Source organism: Barbus barbus (assembly GCF_936440315.1).
Source record: "Barbus barbus genome assembly, chromosome: 35".
In the NCBI taxonomy this organism is placed as follows: Eukaryota; Metazoa; Chordata; class Actinopteri; order Cypriniformes; family Cyprinidae; genus Barbus; species Barbus barbus.
In genome coordinates, this window is record NC_136763.1 from 8,626,516 (window position 1) to 8,643,189 (window position 16,674).

General features: G+C 38.0%; 1 protein-coding gene across 1 annotated transcript in view; it reads right to left on the minus strand.

The window, feature by feature from the left end:
• Positions 1-16,674, minus strand: part of LOC306854834 (egl nine homolog 1-like) — a 36,964-nt gene that overhangs the window by 9,948 nt on the left and 10,342 nt on the right. Inside the window, exon 2 of the mRNA XM_079393080.1 lies at positions 250-369. Coding sequence (XP_079249206.1) covers positions 250-369 — 120 coding nt within the window. The remainder of the gene's footprint in view (positions 1-249; positions 370-16,674) is intronic.

The following is a 16,674-nucleotide window of genomic DNA, read 5'->3' on the forward strand; positions in this document are numbered from 1 at the left end:
AGCAGACCTCTAATAACAACACATAAACAGTCTCTTGTGTGGCCTATTGATATAAAGTACCAACAGCAAACTCCCTGCAAGGTTGGTTTTGAACTTTCATTGTATTGAATGTAAGCTCTGATGCAAGTTTGAGCAGTCTACATCTGATAAGAAACCTAAACAAACTGAGAAGAGCTTACACAAATCTCATGCAGCTTTACACACTACAGAATGTATACAAGTTCACTGGCTGGGGAAAGAAACTCCTACCTTGGCATCCCAGTCTTTATTCAGGTAATATATGCACGTGACACATCTCCCATCACCGTTTGGGTTATCCACATGCCGTACATACCCTGTGCCATTGCCAGGGTAACATGCCACCATTGCCTGGAATGAAAAAAAGAGGTTGTAATGAGCCGAAATAGCCAAACAAAAGAACATACAAACACTTCATAAACAGTGGCTTGGATGCAGAACACTCTCTGCGAGAAGAAATTAAGCTTTCCATTCTTTCCCTACATAAGATCATATTCACAATAATATTCAGTTGAATATATATATATATATATATATATATATATATATATATATATATATATACACATATACATACACACACACACACACACACACACACACACACACAGATGTATCTCAAAACATTTGAATATTGTAAAAAATGTTCTTTTTTTTGGTAACGTATTTCAAAAAGTGAAACTTTCATATTTTGTAGATTCATTACATGTAAAGTAAAACATTTTAAAAAAAATTGTGCTTTAATTTTGATGATTAGAGCTTACAGCTCATGAACGTCAAATATCCAGTATCTCAAAATATTAGAATATTTCCTAAGATCAATAATAAAAAAAAGGATTTGCCAAACAGAAAAGTTCAAGTTCTTTAAAGTATGTTTATTTATGCACTCAATACTTGGTCGGGGCTCCTTTAGCACAAACTCCAGCATCAGTGAGGTGTGGCATGGAAGCGATCAGCCTGTGGCTCTGCTGAGGCACTATTGAGCCTTCAGCTTGTCTGTATTGTTGGATCAACTGTTTCTCATCTTTCTCTTAAAAATATCCCATAGATTCCATATGGGGTTCAGGTCAGGCATGTTGGCTGGTCAATCAAGCACAGTAATATCATGGTGAGCAAACCACTTGGAAGTGATTTTGGCACTGTGGGCAGGTGCTAAAGTCCTGCTGGAAAAGGAAATCAGCATCTCCATAAAGCTTGTCAGCAGATGGAAGCATAAAGTGCTCTAAAATCTCTTGGTAGACGGGTGCATTGACTTTGGACTTGATAAAACACAATGGACAAACACCAACAGACGTCACTGCACCCCAAATCATCACTGACTTCGGAAACTTCACACTGGACTTCAAGCAGCTTTGATTCTGTGCCTCTCCAGTCTTCCTCCAGACCTTGATTTCCAAATGAAATGCAAAATTTACTTTTATCTGAAAAGAGGACTTTGGACCACTGAGCAACAGTCCAGTTATTTTTCTCCAGAGCCCATATAAGATGCTTCTGACGTTGTTTCTGTTTTCAGTTTCATCTTTGATACAGCACTCTGTGAACAGCCACAGCTTTCAGTAATGACCCTCTGTGACTTACCCTCTTTGTGGAGATGGTCAATGATTGTATTCTGGACCACTGCCAAGTCAGCAGTCTTCCCCATTATTGTGGCTTCAAAGAACAAGAGATACCCGGAATTTATACTGTAGAGATGGTCATTTATTGAAACTCAAAATGTAAATATTCTAATATTTTGAGATACTGATTTTTGACTTTCATGAGCTGTAAGCTCTAATCATCAAAATTTAAACAAAAAAACTTTTGAAATGTTTTACTTTACATGTAATGAATCTTTGAAATAAGTTACCAAAAAAAAATGATATTCAAATTATTCAAATTTTTTTAGATGCACCTGTATATGTGTGTGTATATATATATATATATATATATATATATATATAATATATGTTTGACACATTTGCATTGTAGCATTTTCATGTCAATTAAACATTTCCATAATTCTTAATACTGTAATAAAAATGTACATAATTCATTATGACTTATTTTTTGGGGGGGGTGTAAAACTTTACATATGAAAAAAAAAAAAAAAAAAAACAATCTTAAAACTAAAAATATAATGCATTTTTTCACCATATCAGTATTATTTGGTATACTGCCTTTCATTCCAAATTAAAGTCAAATTAATTTGGAAGGTTTTCATTTACAATGAGAATAATAAAAAATTCTAAACTAAAACATCCAGATGCACTGGACTAGAGAACAATGGCAAAAAAACAGGCTTATGCAAAACATTACATTAGAATGAAATAATGGGATTCACTGTTACTCCGTATTTATGAAACACAGTTCACCGAATTCCACTCAGATACTGATACCACAGTGTACAACTACATGAATCTACATGAAGAGGACAAAAAAAGGTGATAACTGTGAAATTTTCAGCCCTGTGATGATTATATCTTTTAATCTTGTTGAATCTGGATTATGAGACTGAGGGAACAATGAAGCCATTGCTGAAGTCTTTCCTTTGCTGAGGTTTTTCCTTTCCTGCTCTTCCTCTGCCCCTTTTATTTTGGTCTCCGGGTTTACATGGAAAGTGTTGATTAATCACAAAGGAAAAAATAGCAGTGTAAATGTATTTGTGCACATGGAAACATCCGTTATCAGGACAGTGTTACAAAGGAGAGAATAGTCAAATGCTCATAAAAAAAAAATGAGATAGTTCATCAGTCCACGGCATGTGACCTGCATGTGACAAGGTTAAACTACATTTCTGAAGCAAACAACATGTACTTCCTTATTATTAGAAGTTTTAAAATAACTTAAATGGTTGGAGAATATTCCTCTCCGAGTATGAAAACATGTCAAACTCTAAACAAGACTGTGAACTGATGCCGACATTCACCTTTAAATCATTAACCAAGCATTTCAAACATGTATCACCACCCAACAAACACTTAATTATCAGAAACCTTTGGGCCAATACTGTGAGCCGTGTTTCTGTGAACTGAAAAAAAAGCACAAAGTCAGAACAACTCTCAGATATCGATCCCCTCCGGGAACTTGCCTTTTGCCTTCCTTTTCACCCACTTCTGCACGTAGGCTCCTAAATCTGATCAGTTCACTGACAGTTCATGACCTAACACTCTATTTATAAGCAGCACTAGCCCAGCAGAGAATATTTAGGCCATAACTTAACCCTCTAACCCTAACCCTGCAGCATAATATCACAGGGACCGAGACCTCTTCCCGAGGGACATGACATCAGCATGTTTTCAACTGGCTCTCAGTATATATGTGTGTTAGGCTGTCTGGGGAAGGGAGGGAGGCTGTTTTTATGGCTGAAAAACAAACAAATTTTCCAACATTCTTTACAATACTTGTATACATACTAGAGATTAAATTGTTTGTTCCCATGACAAAAAATGGCTTACAATGTGTTTAAAAATATAAATATTTTTATTTTTATTTATTTGTATATTTATATAAATTATTAAAAACCTTTTTTTTAAGGAATAATCAAACAATATTTATTCAATGTTTTTATTGTAATATTAAATAATAAATGAAATAATAATAAATAAAAAAAAACATTTGTTTAATTTTCATTAATTAAAAGAAATTATATGAGTGTTGTATGCCTTAATTTGCTAAACAGAAAAATGTAAATATACAACACAGAACTTCCGAGGGGAAAAAAAATCATAAGGCTATAGTAAAAATAAATGAAACTTGTTTTTATGCTTTCAAATAATTAGACATGCTAAAATACAGAATTTGATAACAATAAAACATAAGTTTTACAACATTTCATAGGGCCCTAAACATGAAAATTTTGTTAAACTTGAAATAAATGTGTTTATTTGTTTAAGTTTCATGATTTTAATTAATTAGACATGCTTTTTGATAATACAATTTAATTTAACCATTAAAAAGTAGTCCAGAAAAATGAAAAAGGGAAAAAAAATGGAATTGGAAAAAAACTAAAATGGAATTTGGGGAAAATAATTGTTCAGTTGTTATATTGACTGCTGTCATTAAAAGAAACACATGAACACCATGATTCCTTTAAGTGTTTGTGTCGGTGTACTGTAATGCACAGATCTAATGTAATGTTACACATCAGATGTATTTACCGGGATTGTGTGACATCAATGTTCTGTTTATGCGGGCGCTTCGGATGACAGCGCGAGAAGCGAGCGGAGAAAATGTACACCTCTCAGAAAATTTACAAACAAAGATCATTTTAGATGTTTAATTACTATTTGGAGCATTGGGAATCCTAGATGAGGGTTTAATGAACTCCTTTTTGTGAAAACCTCAAATTTGACATTTCAATTTTTTTGCCTGTAGCTCAAAATTAGCCCGTGTGTATTCCTACTCATTTTGCCAGCATGGGTCACATATAACAGTTAATTATGAGGGATATAATATCTTGTATAATATGAGATTAGTTAAATAAAATACAGTATGACGTTATACTTGTAATTGACAACATCTATATACAACAATGAATGTTGACAATTCACAAAAATAACATTTTAGACATAGACTGGACCAGTATTGAAATTCTGTCCGATACGGATAAGCCAATAATTATTTTCATATTATTCCCGGTAAATAGCTTATATAATCAATATATATTACTTAAAGAAGAAAGAAAACACATTTGAAATTAAAATTATTAGCTTGTTATGCTACAAGTGAATTTAGGCAAAAACATGCGGTGCCAATAAAAATAAGTTCTCAAAATAATAGATGAGAGACCTCTAATGCTGGTTAGAAAGTCATCTCTTAGTGCTTGATGATGGCAACGGCAAATTATCAGCCAATAATAAATAAATAAAATTTAAAAAAGCTAATTTTTTACAATATTTTACAGGTCATTATTCTGCAGTATGTGTTTTTTGTAAAATATCGGTATCCAGGTCATTGGTCCCTAATAGCAGCATGCCAAGCATTTACTGAAACGATGACCACAGAATCATGATAGAAACCACACTATGAGAAATCTGAACCGTTACAGCTTTATTACATACAGACCTTTTCACTTACAAGAAAACAGAGCTGCTAATACCAGCACACGTCCCCCCTCCCCCCCAGCACCCTCCCCCAGCTTCCTGAGGCTTATAATTTGATATTAGATTTCCAGTGAAACAGCGTCATCATTCCAGGAGAACAGACGACAGCTGAGGAAACCAAACACATGCTGGGAACAAATCTGAAAGCGACTTTACATGGGGACTTTTTCCTAGCGGCATAACCGTTAGCGGTGCTGAGGTGTGGCCGACTGTAAATCACTCATCTCAAGTGGAAGACGAGGAATGAAGTCATAGAAAGGTCAGACTTAGGTCAGTTAGTGAGGCGATGACTATTGTTATTACTTTGCTGTTTAGTTCATCAGGAATTCAACGTCCCGTTTACACCTTGCCTTTTTTTAAATGAACACATCCTCAGCCAAATCTTGCAGCCTGCAATGGCACGCAATGCACGACGGAACACAATACATGTGACGACATTTCAACTGAACTGTTTTCCCTGGCGGCAGGTGCTAAAGCGACGGACAACGTAAACAAAGAGGAAAAGAGAAAGCGCGAGCGTGCGTACGCTTTATCCAGCGCGAGGAGATGATATAGGGGGAGAGGGAAAGACAGACAAGCTAGGACAAAAAAGCAAGCTGAGGGCATTGACGCAATTCACAAGCCCCCCACCTGAATGGGCCGGGGGAGATAAGGGTGAAATCGCTCAACGGCGCTTCAATCGTTCAGGTGGGGGTGGGTGTGAGAGTCAACAGCGTCAGAGTGTAAGCAGCGCACGGGGCATGCTAGGCTGACAAAACAACCGTGCGAGGAGGAGGGGTGTGTGCGGACGGCACGCATCAACATCACGCAGCGGGTTTTGCGTCTGGATGCCATGCCACCACTCTCCCATCATCGCCTGCAAAGACCCGTGACCAGGGAGGAGGGTGAAGGAGATGGAGGGGATGCCATAGTGCCAAACACAAAAAGCATTTCAATCAGAGCTTCAGTGTGCGTGTAGTCCAGTTTCAACGTCTCTGATACACCTGGATGTGCCGCTGTGTGCGCAAACAGCTGCGCCCGCTATCTATCTTTTTATTAGGTTTTCAATATTCATAGCAAAATCAGAAAGCAGTTTGTTTGTGCAGTAATTTGCATTAATACAGGTCGTTAAACATTACTAGAAAGATTCTGGTTTAATGTCAACTCTCTCCAACAAAATCAGTGCCTGCAGCAGCTGCAGTGCAAAACATATAAAACATCAAATGCAAACACCCAAGAATTGCCATTCTGTACTCACCCTCATGCTGTTCCAAAACTATATATGTGTCTCATTTAAGCCTCTTTCACACAGAGATTCCATAAATTCACAGGTAATGTGTTCCGGGAATCATCCCGGGATCATTTGTTTTTGGTTCATTCACACTGCCAGTAATTTTCCGGAATCTGTGCATGTGTTCACACACAACCCGTAAAGACACATGACATCAGGATATGATGTGTAATGCGACGCGCACCATTCCACTAAACTGGCGGACTCTGCTTCAGCACAGACAGTAGCTAATGAGCTCCCTGATAGCTGCTTCATTAGTTTGCACATTTATTTTCATCAGGAACATTGATCTGCCTTCAAAACACCCGGTAAAAGAGTTGCACGATAACATGTGTCATCACTACGACACACCCTTTACGGCATTGGTTCTGGCTTTTGTTCACATAGAACTCGTGCCGGGACTGAACCCAGCAATGTTACTAGGTCCCCAACCCGGGATAGATCCCAGAATTAATCCCGGGACGTGTTTGCATTCACACAGAAGGCACTCTGGCAATTTTCCAGGAAAGGGGGTTTAGAAGGTTGCGCCCACCGGAGGTCGCATTCGAAGGCTGCATACGTCAGAGGCTGTCATTTCAGAGAAGCAAGACATTCCGAATGCGACCTTCTTTCACAGGAATTCAGAGGATGCAGATAATCCACAATTCTTTGCATCGCCGTAAACAACCATTGTGTCGTTGTGAATTTGTCAAATAAAAAAACAAAAAGATGAGTTGTGTTTACAACTTACCTTACATTGCCTCCGGTAAAAACAGATAAACTTTGTGGGTGGGGTGGTAAACTTTGAGGGTGGTTGCCCCCACGAAGTGCATTTAAAATCCTTTCATGCACGGCAAGCCGTTGATTATCCCAGTTATTCCACGGTCAATTGAAAAGTTATAGACAAGTTAAAACTAGTATTGCTCTTTGCAGTGCAATATTTGACCGGAAGTTTAAAAATGTGTTATTTTCGTCAGTTAAGGTTCGTTAGCTCTAGTATTCTGCCCGCTTCAAATCAGACACAGAGATGAAATAGTGCGGTAAGATCACATTTATTTGAATGAATAATAGCATTTATTTCAATTAATTATTGAGAGAGTGAGAAAAGAGAGAGATGGCAGTTGTGTGTCCGTTACCTGAGTCTCTCTACAAACAATTACTTCAAAAACTGTATACTACAGGGCCATTGAATGCTTGAATCTGATTGGCTAACGAATGTTCTAAGGTGTGCAACTATTTTCAGGGAAATGCAGGCGAACTAGCTCCAGACAGCTCTTGACCGCATTACCTGACCATATCACTTCGCCAAATGATTTATTGAGTTATTTCAAAGGTCCTTATATACAGCCTACAATAGCAAATGAACCAAAACCCACAATGACACTGGCCAAACAAATAAATATAGTAAACAACAGGATAAAAATGACAAATCTTTCTCATGTTTTTTGCCACAAAATGACCTTTTATTATGTACAGAAAGCACATACTCTATCTCTCCCACTCTCTCCATCACAGACATATAGATACAATTTGTACACGTTAACATATGCGCTATTGTTGTTAGTGCTACTTAGAGACGATTTTATCAATAACATTGCAGAGGTAATCTCTCTCTATCTCTCTCATAACTTAGTTATTAACTGCATTTTATTCTGCTATCAGCGGCCCAAGCCTCCGTTACTAGGTCTAAAATGAGGTTTTAGAATTAGCAACAGAGGCGTTGGATGAGACGCGGAAGAAATGAATCCTACTCACAATAGCGTTTTAAGTACAAAAACCAGACAAATCCCTTAAAATATATAATCTGATCGATGTCTTGAGGAGTGGTAACCGTAGTATACACTCACCCTAAAGGATTATTAGGAACACCATACTAATACTGTGTTTGACCCCCTTTCGCCTTCAGAACTGCCTTAATTCTACGTGGCATTGATTCAACAAGGTGCTGAAAGCATTCTTTAGAAATGTTGGCCCATATTGATAGGATAGCATCTTGCAGTTGATGGAGATTTGTGGGATGCACATCCAGGGCACGAAGCTCCCGTTCCACCACATCCCAAAGATGCTCTATTGGGTTGAGATCTGGTGACTGTGGGGGCCATTTTAGTACAGTGAACTCATTGTCATGTTCAAGAAACCAATTTGAAATGATTCGAGCTTTGTGACATGGTGCATTATCCTGCTGGAAGTAGCCATCAGAGGATGGGTACATGGTGGTCATAAAGGGATGGACATGGTCAGAAACAATGCTCAGGTAGGCCGTGGCATTTAAACGATGCCCAATTGGCACTAAGGGGCCTAAAGTGTGCCAAGAAAACATCCCCCACACCATTACACCACCACCACCAGCCTGCACAGTGGTAACAAGGCATGATGGATCCATGTTCTCATTCTGTTTACGCCAAATTCTGACTCTACCATCTGAATGTCTCAACAGAAATCGAGACTCATCAGACCAGGCAACATTTTTCCAGTCTTCAACCGTCCAATTTTGGTGAGCTCGTGCAAACTGTAGCCTCTTTTTCCTATTTGTAGTGGAGATGAGTGGTACCCGGTGGGGTCTTCTGCTGTTGTAGCCCATCCGCCTCAAGGTTGTGCGTGTTGTGGCTTCACAAATGCTTTGCTGCATACCTCGGTTGTAACGAGTGGTTATTTCAGTCAAAGTTGCTCTTCTATCAGCTTGAATCAGTCGGCCCATTCTCCTCTGACCTCTAGCATCAACAAGGCATTTTCGCCCACAGGACTGCCGCATACTGGATGTTTTTCCCTTTTCGCACCATTCTTTGTAAACCCTAGAAATGGTTGTGCGTGAAAATCCCAGTAACTGAGCAGATTGTGAAATACTCAGACCGGCCCATCTGGCACCAACAACCATGCCACCCTCAAAATTGCTTAAATCACCTTTCTTTCCCATTCTGACATTCAGTTTGGAGTTCAGGAGATTGTCTTGACCAGGACCACACCCCTAAATGCATTGAAGCAACTGCCATGTGATTGGTTGATTAGATAATTGCATTAATGAGAAATTGAACAGGTGTTCCTAATAATCCTTTAGGTGAGTGTAAGTGGACAGTTGAATTCTTATCAAATAATACACACCTGAGGTGTAACAGCCACGACGCATTACATTTTACATTTACATTTATTCATTTAGCTGACGCTTTTATCCAAAACGACTTACAATTGCTATACATGTCAGAGGTCGCACGCCTCTGGAGCAACTAGGGGGTTAAGTATCTTGCTCAGGGACACATTGGTGTCTCACAGTGGATTCGAACCCGCGTCTCTCACACCAAAGGCATGTGTCTTATCCACTGCGCCATCACCACCCCTAGCATTATTTTCTAAGGATTCAACAGCCTGTCGTCAATTATTCCTTACACATACACACATTCTTTTTCTTGAAGTATTTTGGAGCAAATAAATGCAGTATTTCATGTGTACTATAAAAGGCTCAATGAAATGTTTTAGATTTTTTTCTAAGTTCAATTTTATTTTCTTCCAAATTCCATATTTTTCATTTTAATATTTACATTTTTCCATTTAAATTTTTCTAGTTTTAATAAATTTTTTCTTAATCAAAAAGCATGTCAAATTTGAAATCATGACTAGCACAATTTAACAGCAATTTATTAAATGTTTAACAAAAATTAAATGTTTTTTCTTCTCAAATTCATTTTATTTAATTTTATTTCATTTCATAATTTTTTTTTTACTCCAAATACTGTTTTACATTTTTCTTCCGTATTCCATTTGAATGGTTTCATTAAATTATAATAATCTAAAGGAAATTAATTTTATTAAAAAATAATTTTTATTTTCTCTTTCTTTTTTATTCAGAAATACTATCTTGTGTATTTACATTTTTATGCCAAATCAATAAATATTTTGTCCTGGTAAAGGTTCCTTAAAAATGTTTTAATTAGTGCTGTCAATCGATTATTATTATTTTTTTACTAATTAATCGCACATTTTCTCTGAAATTAATCGCGATTAATCCCACCTAACATTAAAGTTTTTAAATATACTTTTATATTGCAATAATTTCACAGTCAATCTTCAGATTAAAGTACAAACAACATATTTTTAATATTTGTTTAATGTCATCTTTTTTTATGACTGAAGGCCAGTATCACTGATACCAAGTAATAGCCTACCGATTTCCCTATAAAAAAATGTTCCCCTAATATGTAACTATTGACTATAGCCATTAAACATTACATTATAATTAAGAGCTATCAATGTTAACATTTATTAGACTTTAAAAATAACTTCTAATTTAAGTGAACTTAAAACAATCTTCACATGAACCCATTAATAAATGTTATATTTAGCTAGGCTACCTGAGCCCCTCAGCAGAAATATACAGAAATTGAATAACGTTATCAAACACTAAATTCTAAACTAAATACAGATAAATACTTACAGCTATATAAAAGTTATTGATTTCCTCTTTTTTTCTTTTGTTCTTTGATGAACAGACATCACAGCATCACAGTTATTTCTTTAAGAGCTGCTGCTACAGAACGTGACACAGATCTGACACGCGTCTTATTTTCTCTAAACCTTCATCACCTTTTGCATGCATGTAGTTTATTTCGCGCTTTGATATGAATTGATACAGGTTACAGCGCGGGCCGGTTTCCGCATTTGACTGCTGCTGAAGTGAAGCTGGAGCGCGCGTCTGAAACGTCTCCAGATTGATGTGATCGTAAAGACGATCTGCGACTGAATAAATACACTTCTTGTCAAGAAAAAACAGGTTGCCAACCGTAGGCTCCGCCCCTGTGTTAACGGCGTTAAATAATTTTAACATCTGAAAAAATTAATCGCCTGCGTTAAGGCGCTAATTTTGACAGCACTAGTTTTAATACTAATTATTATTACTAGTAATATTATCATTACATTAATATATTTGTCACAGTTTCTTCAAGTTACCCAACTTTTATTTTGACAGGTTGCTGAGAAGACTTAAGTTTATAACTGTATATTCTCACAACTGGATTGAAAGGCACACAGTGGAAGTTAAGATTCTGAGCTTCTTTATTTTCACAACTGAAGGCAGATTCAAAACCGTAAGTTCAAACATAAACAGTCTATGAAGCTCAATCAACTGAGGAAGAACAGTCTTTATCATTATACTTTCAGGAGATCCAAACAGGTAAGTGATGAGACCGGAGAGGAGCGTGCAACCTTGTACAGGTGCATCTCAATCAATTAGAATGTCATGGAAAACGCCTTTTGCTTTAATTACTGCCTCAATTCCGTGTGGCGTAGAGGTGATCAGTTTGTGGCATTGCTCAGGTGGTATGGAAGCCCAGGTTGCTTTGATAGCGGCCTTCAGGTCATCTGGATTGTTGGGTCTGGTGTCTCTCATCTTCCTCTTGACAATACCCTATAGATTCTCTATGGGTTTCAGGTCAGGCGAGTTTGCTGGCCAATCAAGCACAGTAACACCATGGTCATTGAACCAGCTTTTGGTACCTTTGGCAGTGTGGACAGGTGCCAAGTCCTGCTGGAAAATGAAATCAGCATCTCCATAAAGCTTGTCAGCAGAAGGAAGCATGAAGTGCTCTAAAATTTCCTGGTAGATGGCTGCTTTGACTGTGGACTTCAGAAAACACAGTGGACCAACACCAGCCGATGACATAGCAGCCCAAATCATCACTGACTGTGGAAACGTCACACTGGACTTCAAGCAACATGGATTCTGTGCCTCTCCAGTCTTCCTCCAGACTCTGGGACCTTGATTTCCAAATGAAATGCAAAATTTACTTTCATGTGAAAAGAGGACTTTGGACCACTGAGCAACAGTCCAGTTCTTTTCTCCACAGCCCAGGTAAACCTAGATGAGACCAGACAATGAGGGTGTGAAAAGTGACTGCTTATAGTTCTCACTGCTCCGGGTGTGTGTTCACGGTGGGTGTGTGTGTTCACTGCTGTGTGTGTGCACTTTGGATGGGTAAATGCAGAGAACGAATTCCGAGTATGGGTCACCATACTTGGCCGTATGTCACGTCACTTTCACTTAATGAGGTAAATGGTGGCAGGTGCTCTGATTGGGGACTAGGTGCAGGTGTGAGTCCATCGGGATTCTGGGAAATTGAGTCCAAAGTACTGATGGTGGCTGTGACCAGGGGTGGAGAAGTCCAGATCATCAAAGAAAAAGTGTGAAATTAAGTGACATTGACGGCCGACAAAAGGGGGCGCTAATGCAATCTATTTTTATTTATAAGAAAAAGAAACAGTTGGAAGAAGCTAAAAGAAAAAAAAGCGAACAGTTAGGTTACCTTTGCCCTCCTCTCTCATGTAGCCTAAGAGCACTATAGTAAAATCCGAGGACACCCCTAGTCCGAACGTTCACCGTTATTTATCACTCTGCATTGTCTGGCAATTCATTCATAAAGAGACAGCAGCAATTCTATGTTTATGTTTATCAATGTCATATTATACATTTTGCGTTATGCTTTTTTAAATGTAGATTTCAAGAATTTTAGATCATACAATAGCCTAATACATTTATTTCAATCCCCTGCTGAAAAAAAAAAATAGAAACCATTGTATAATTTGTAATGGTTTTACTGGTTATAATGAAACTGTTATTGTTTTAAAGGGGGGAGGGGGTACAATGCTGTTTCATGCATTCAGAGCTGTTTACACTGTTAAAGAGTTGGATTCACATGCTAAGCATGGACAAAGTTTCAAAAAACAATTTGGACGTATAAGAGAGTATTTCTGTGCCAAAAATTTCACTTCCGGGGTTGGACAAGTTTAGGAGAGTTTTTTTTTTTTTCTTGATCGTGGTTCTTGCTGACATAAACGACGGTGGAACTCCTTATATGGGCATTTCTCCTGGAAGAACGCCCGTGCACGCATCGCCCAGAGAGAGAGAGAGCGCGCTCATCAACGCATTTTATTCGGCTGCACGGCACGGGACTCGATCGGGAAGAATGTCTCTAAAGAACTGTGTTTTTGGTCGTGAGGGAAAGATAACCTTGTTCAGCTTCCCAAAAGAACCCACCGTTACATGAACAGTGGATACAGTTTGTTTTTCCAGGACAGCAATGGAGTTTCCTTTAATGGAAACTGCAATGGTCCTGTTGGTCTCTGCTGGTAATTGGTCGCCTTCTAAATCCTAGTGTAATATGTCCCAAAACACACTACAGGAACTTAATGGTTAAAAGTTGATGGCTTGTAATGCTTGTGATGGTATTTGTAGTGGAAATCATTAGAATTTCTGTGATGGTTTCTATTGTTTTCGGTCAACAGGGTCACCATGGGTTTTGTGATGTTATTTGCCATAAATGTGACAGTATTGTAGGGCTGCAGCTAACGATTATTTTTATTGTTGACTAATCTATCGATTATTTTTTTATTTTATTTTTTCGATTAGTCGACTAATCTATCCATTATTTTCCAATTAATCTATTTATTATTTTCTTATCAGTTGATGAATTCTTTAGTTAAATTATCAATAAATAATAACAGTAACTTCTGCTATTAATCTTTATATTTTATTCAAACATTTCTTCATAATGGGAACTTCAGGGGAAGTCGTGGCCTAATGGTTAGAGAGTCGGACTTGTAATCCGAAGGATGCGGGTTCGAGTCTCCGGCCGGCAGGAATTGTAGGTGGGGGGAGTGAATGTTCAGCGCTCTCTCTCCACCCTCAATACCACGACTGAGGTGCCCTTGAGCAAGGCACCGAACCCCCCACTGCTCCCCGGGCACCGCAGCATAAATGGCTGCCCACTGCTCCGGGTGTGTGTTCACGGTGTGTGCGTGTTCACTGCTGTGTGTGTGTGTGTTCACTGCTGTGTGTGTGTTCACTGCTGTGTGTGTGCACGTTGGATGTGTTAAATGCAGAGCACGAATTCCGAGTATGGGTCACCATACTTGGCTGAATGTCACTTCACTTCACTTACTACTATATAATACTTAACAAAAACAAATAATAATAACAACAACAAAAAATAATAATTATAACAATAAAAAATAAAAATGAAAGAAAGAAAATAACAATAAATAAAAAATAATAAAAATAAAAATAATAGCATTAGCCTAAATAAGATCTTAAGATCAACGCGAATCATTTCTCCGTCTCTGTGGGTGAATTAAACCCCTCACGATTATATAGGCAACTCGATGTCCCGTGCTGTTGCGTTCATTCAGCGCAGCTTTGAATGCAGTTGTGAATCCTAACAAAGTAAAGGCGTCAGTTTGGCTATATATATGCAGTTCTGACTGTCGTGTAATAATAATGCTCTATGAACGCAACTCTATTAAGTGATATTGCCATACTAGCCTGTACCTACAGGATTGCTGTAATATTGTGAGTTAGTAGCAGCTGTTTGTAGTTGTGGTGGGCCTATTTGGGAGAAAATCCAGGGCCGTTTTTTACTCCCAGTCCATCCCTGGCTGTGACTGGGCTGGTGACTAGGGATTGTGACATATGATATGACAATACTTTTGTCAAAAGAAACTGTAAAATCCTCATAAACTTTCAGAGCAGTTCTAGAGATTACGTTCATGTGTTCATGTTCACATTCTTTTTTTTTTAGCAAATAAATGCAGCCTTGGTGATCAGAGATTTCATGCCTACTGTATTATATTTTGAATACTGCCCTTCACCTTTGCAATCGCATTTTTACTTCATTTACAAACACCGGTTTTTCATGAAAGATATAAAGTCATCAAAATGAGTATGAGTAGCCTACATTTTAATTTTGGGGTGAACTATAAATAAGTCTAGTAGGCAAAGGGCAATTAATACAAACAATCAGAACTGGAAAATGCATTAAAAATGCCTTACATCAGCCTAAAATAAAAAATATATAAAGAAAATCACTGCATGATCAGCATCCATGTCACATGTAGAATCACACTGCAAATGATTCTACACAGAGAGTAAAAATAATAAATAAATAAACAAATCTAAAATACTGAATTAAAGCAATGCTGTGTTAACGAACTAGTTTAAACATTTTCTTTATCAGATTTTTTCATTCTCATCTCCCTGGGGGATGTTTCTGTTTTAAAACTTCAAGTCACGCTCATTTCCTTTACTCTTTTTTCCCACCATCGGATGCAAGACACTTTTCAACTCTTATCATTCTGCAAAAATATATTGCTATAAAAACAAAACAGTAGTTTTTTTTTTTAAAATGGGGGAAATTAACAATGGCATGATAAAACGTTGAAAATATTCCCTTATGTAATTTACTCTAACACATATCTAGAACAGTGATTTGTTTTCCCAAAAGAGGCTCTGGTGGGTTTACAACATGTCCTTTCTCCTTTATGTGAGCTGCATATGGTCTTGACCTGCTGCCGTCCCTTCCAGTGAGCAATGCAGAGCTGATATAAAACTCAGCTGCTGGACTTTAGCCAGGCAGACAGTTCTTGTACTCCTGCTACGTGCAGAGCGTGCAGCTGCACTGCTGTTCCAGCTCTGAGACCCTGGCAGACAGACACCGCACTGCACCATTAACAAACACGTTGAGGAGAAAGCAGTGACAAGACATGTCCAAAAGATAAATCAAACACATAAGCTTCTTTTGCTGTTGAAAATAGTCCCAACTTGCAACTCGCACGCAACAAAACACTTATGCACGTACAGTATAAACTAACCCTGATTTGCACCAAATTTTTATAGTTTTTTTAGTTATAATTACAGTTCATTATGAAGTCTACATGTGTTTTAGAATCAGAATGAGCTTTATTGGCCAAGTATGTTTACACATACGAGGAATTTGTTATAGTGACAGAAGCTCCACAGTGCAACAGAAAGACAGCAACAGGACAGGACACAGGTAATAAATAATAATATACAAATAGGCAATGTACAAAACAGCAAAAACACAATATATAATATAGATAATTATGTATGTACAGGTATGATATGTGCAAATTTGAAATGAGAAAAAAATTTAAATAAGTGTGGTGGATAAATAATGTATAATAGTTGTGTGTTCCGCGTTTATTGTCAAGTGTTCATGAGACGGATTGCCTGGGGGAAGAAACTGTTTCTGTGTCTGGTCGTTCTGCTGCACAGAGCTCTGTAGCGTCGACCAGACGGTAACAGATCAAAGAGGGAGTGTGCTGGATGTGAGGGATCCAGAGTGATTTTGCCAGCCCTTTTGCTCACTCTGGATAAGTACAGTTCTTGGAGAGTGGGGAGGGTTGTACCAATTCGATCAGCAGTCCAGACTACCCTCTGTAGTCTTCAGCTGTTCGTGATGCCGATATCTGTTCCTTATCTCTGTCAGGTCATGATGGAAATTTGTGCAGATTATCTTTGATCCCTCGGCCATCTCGTGCCACTAG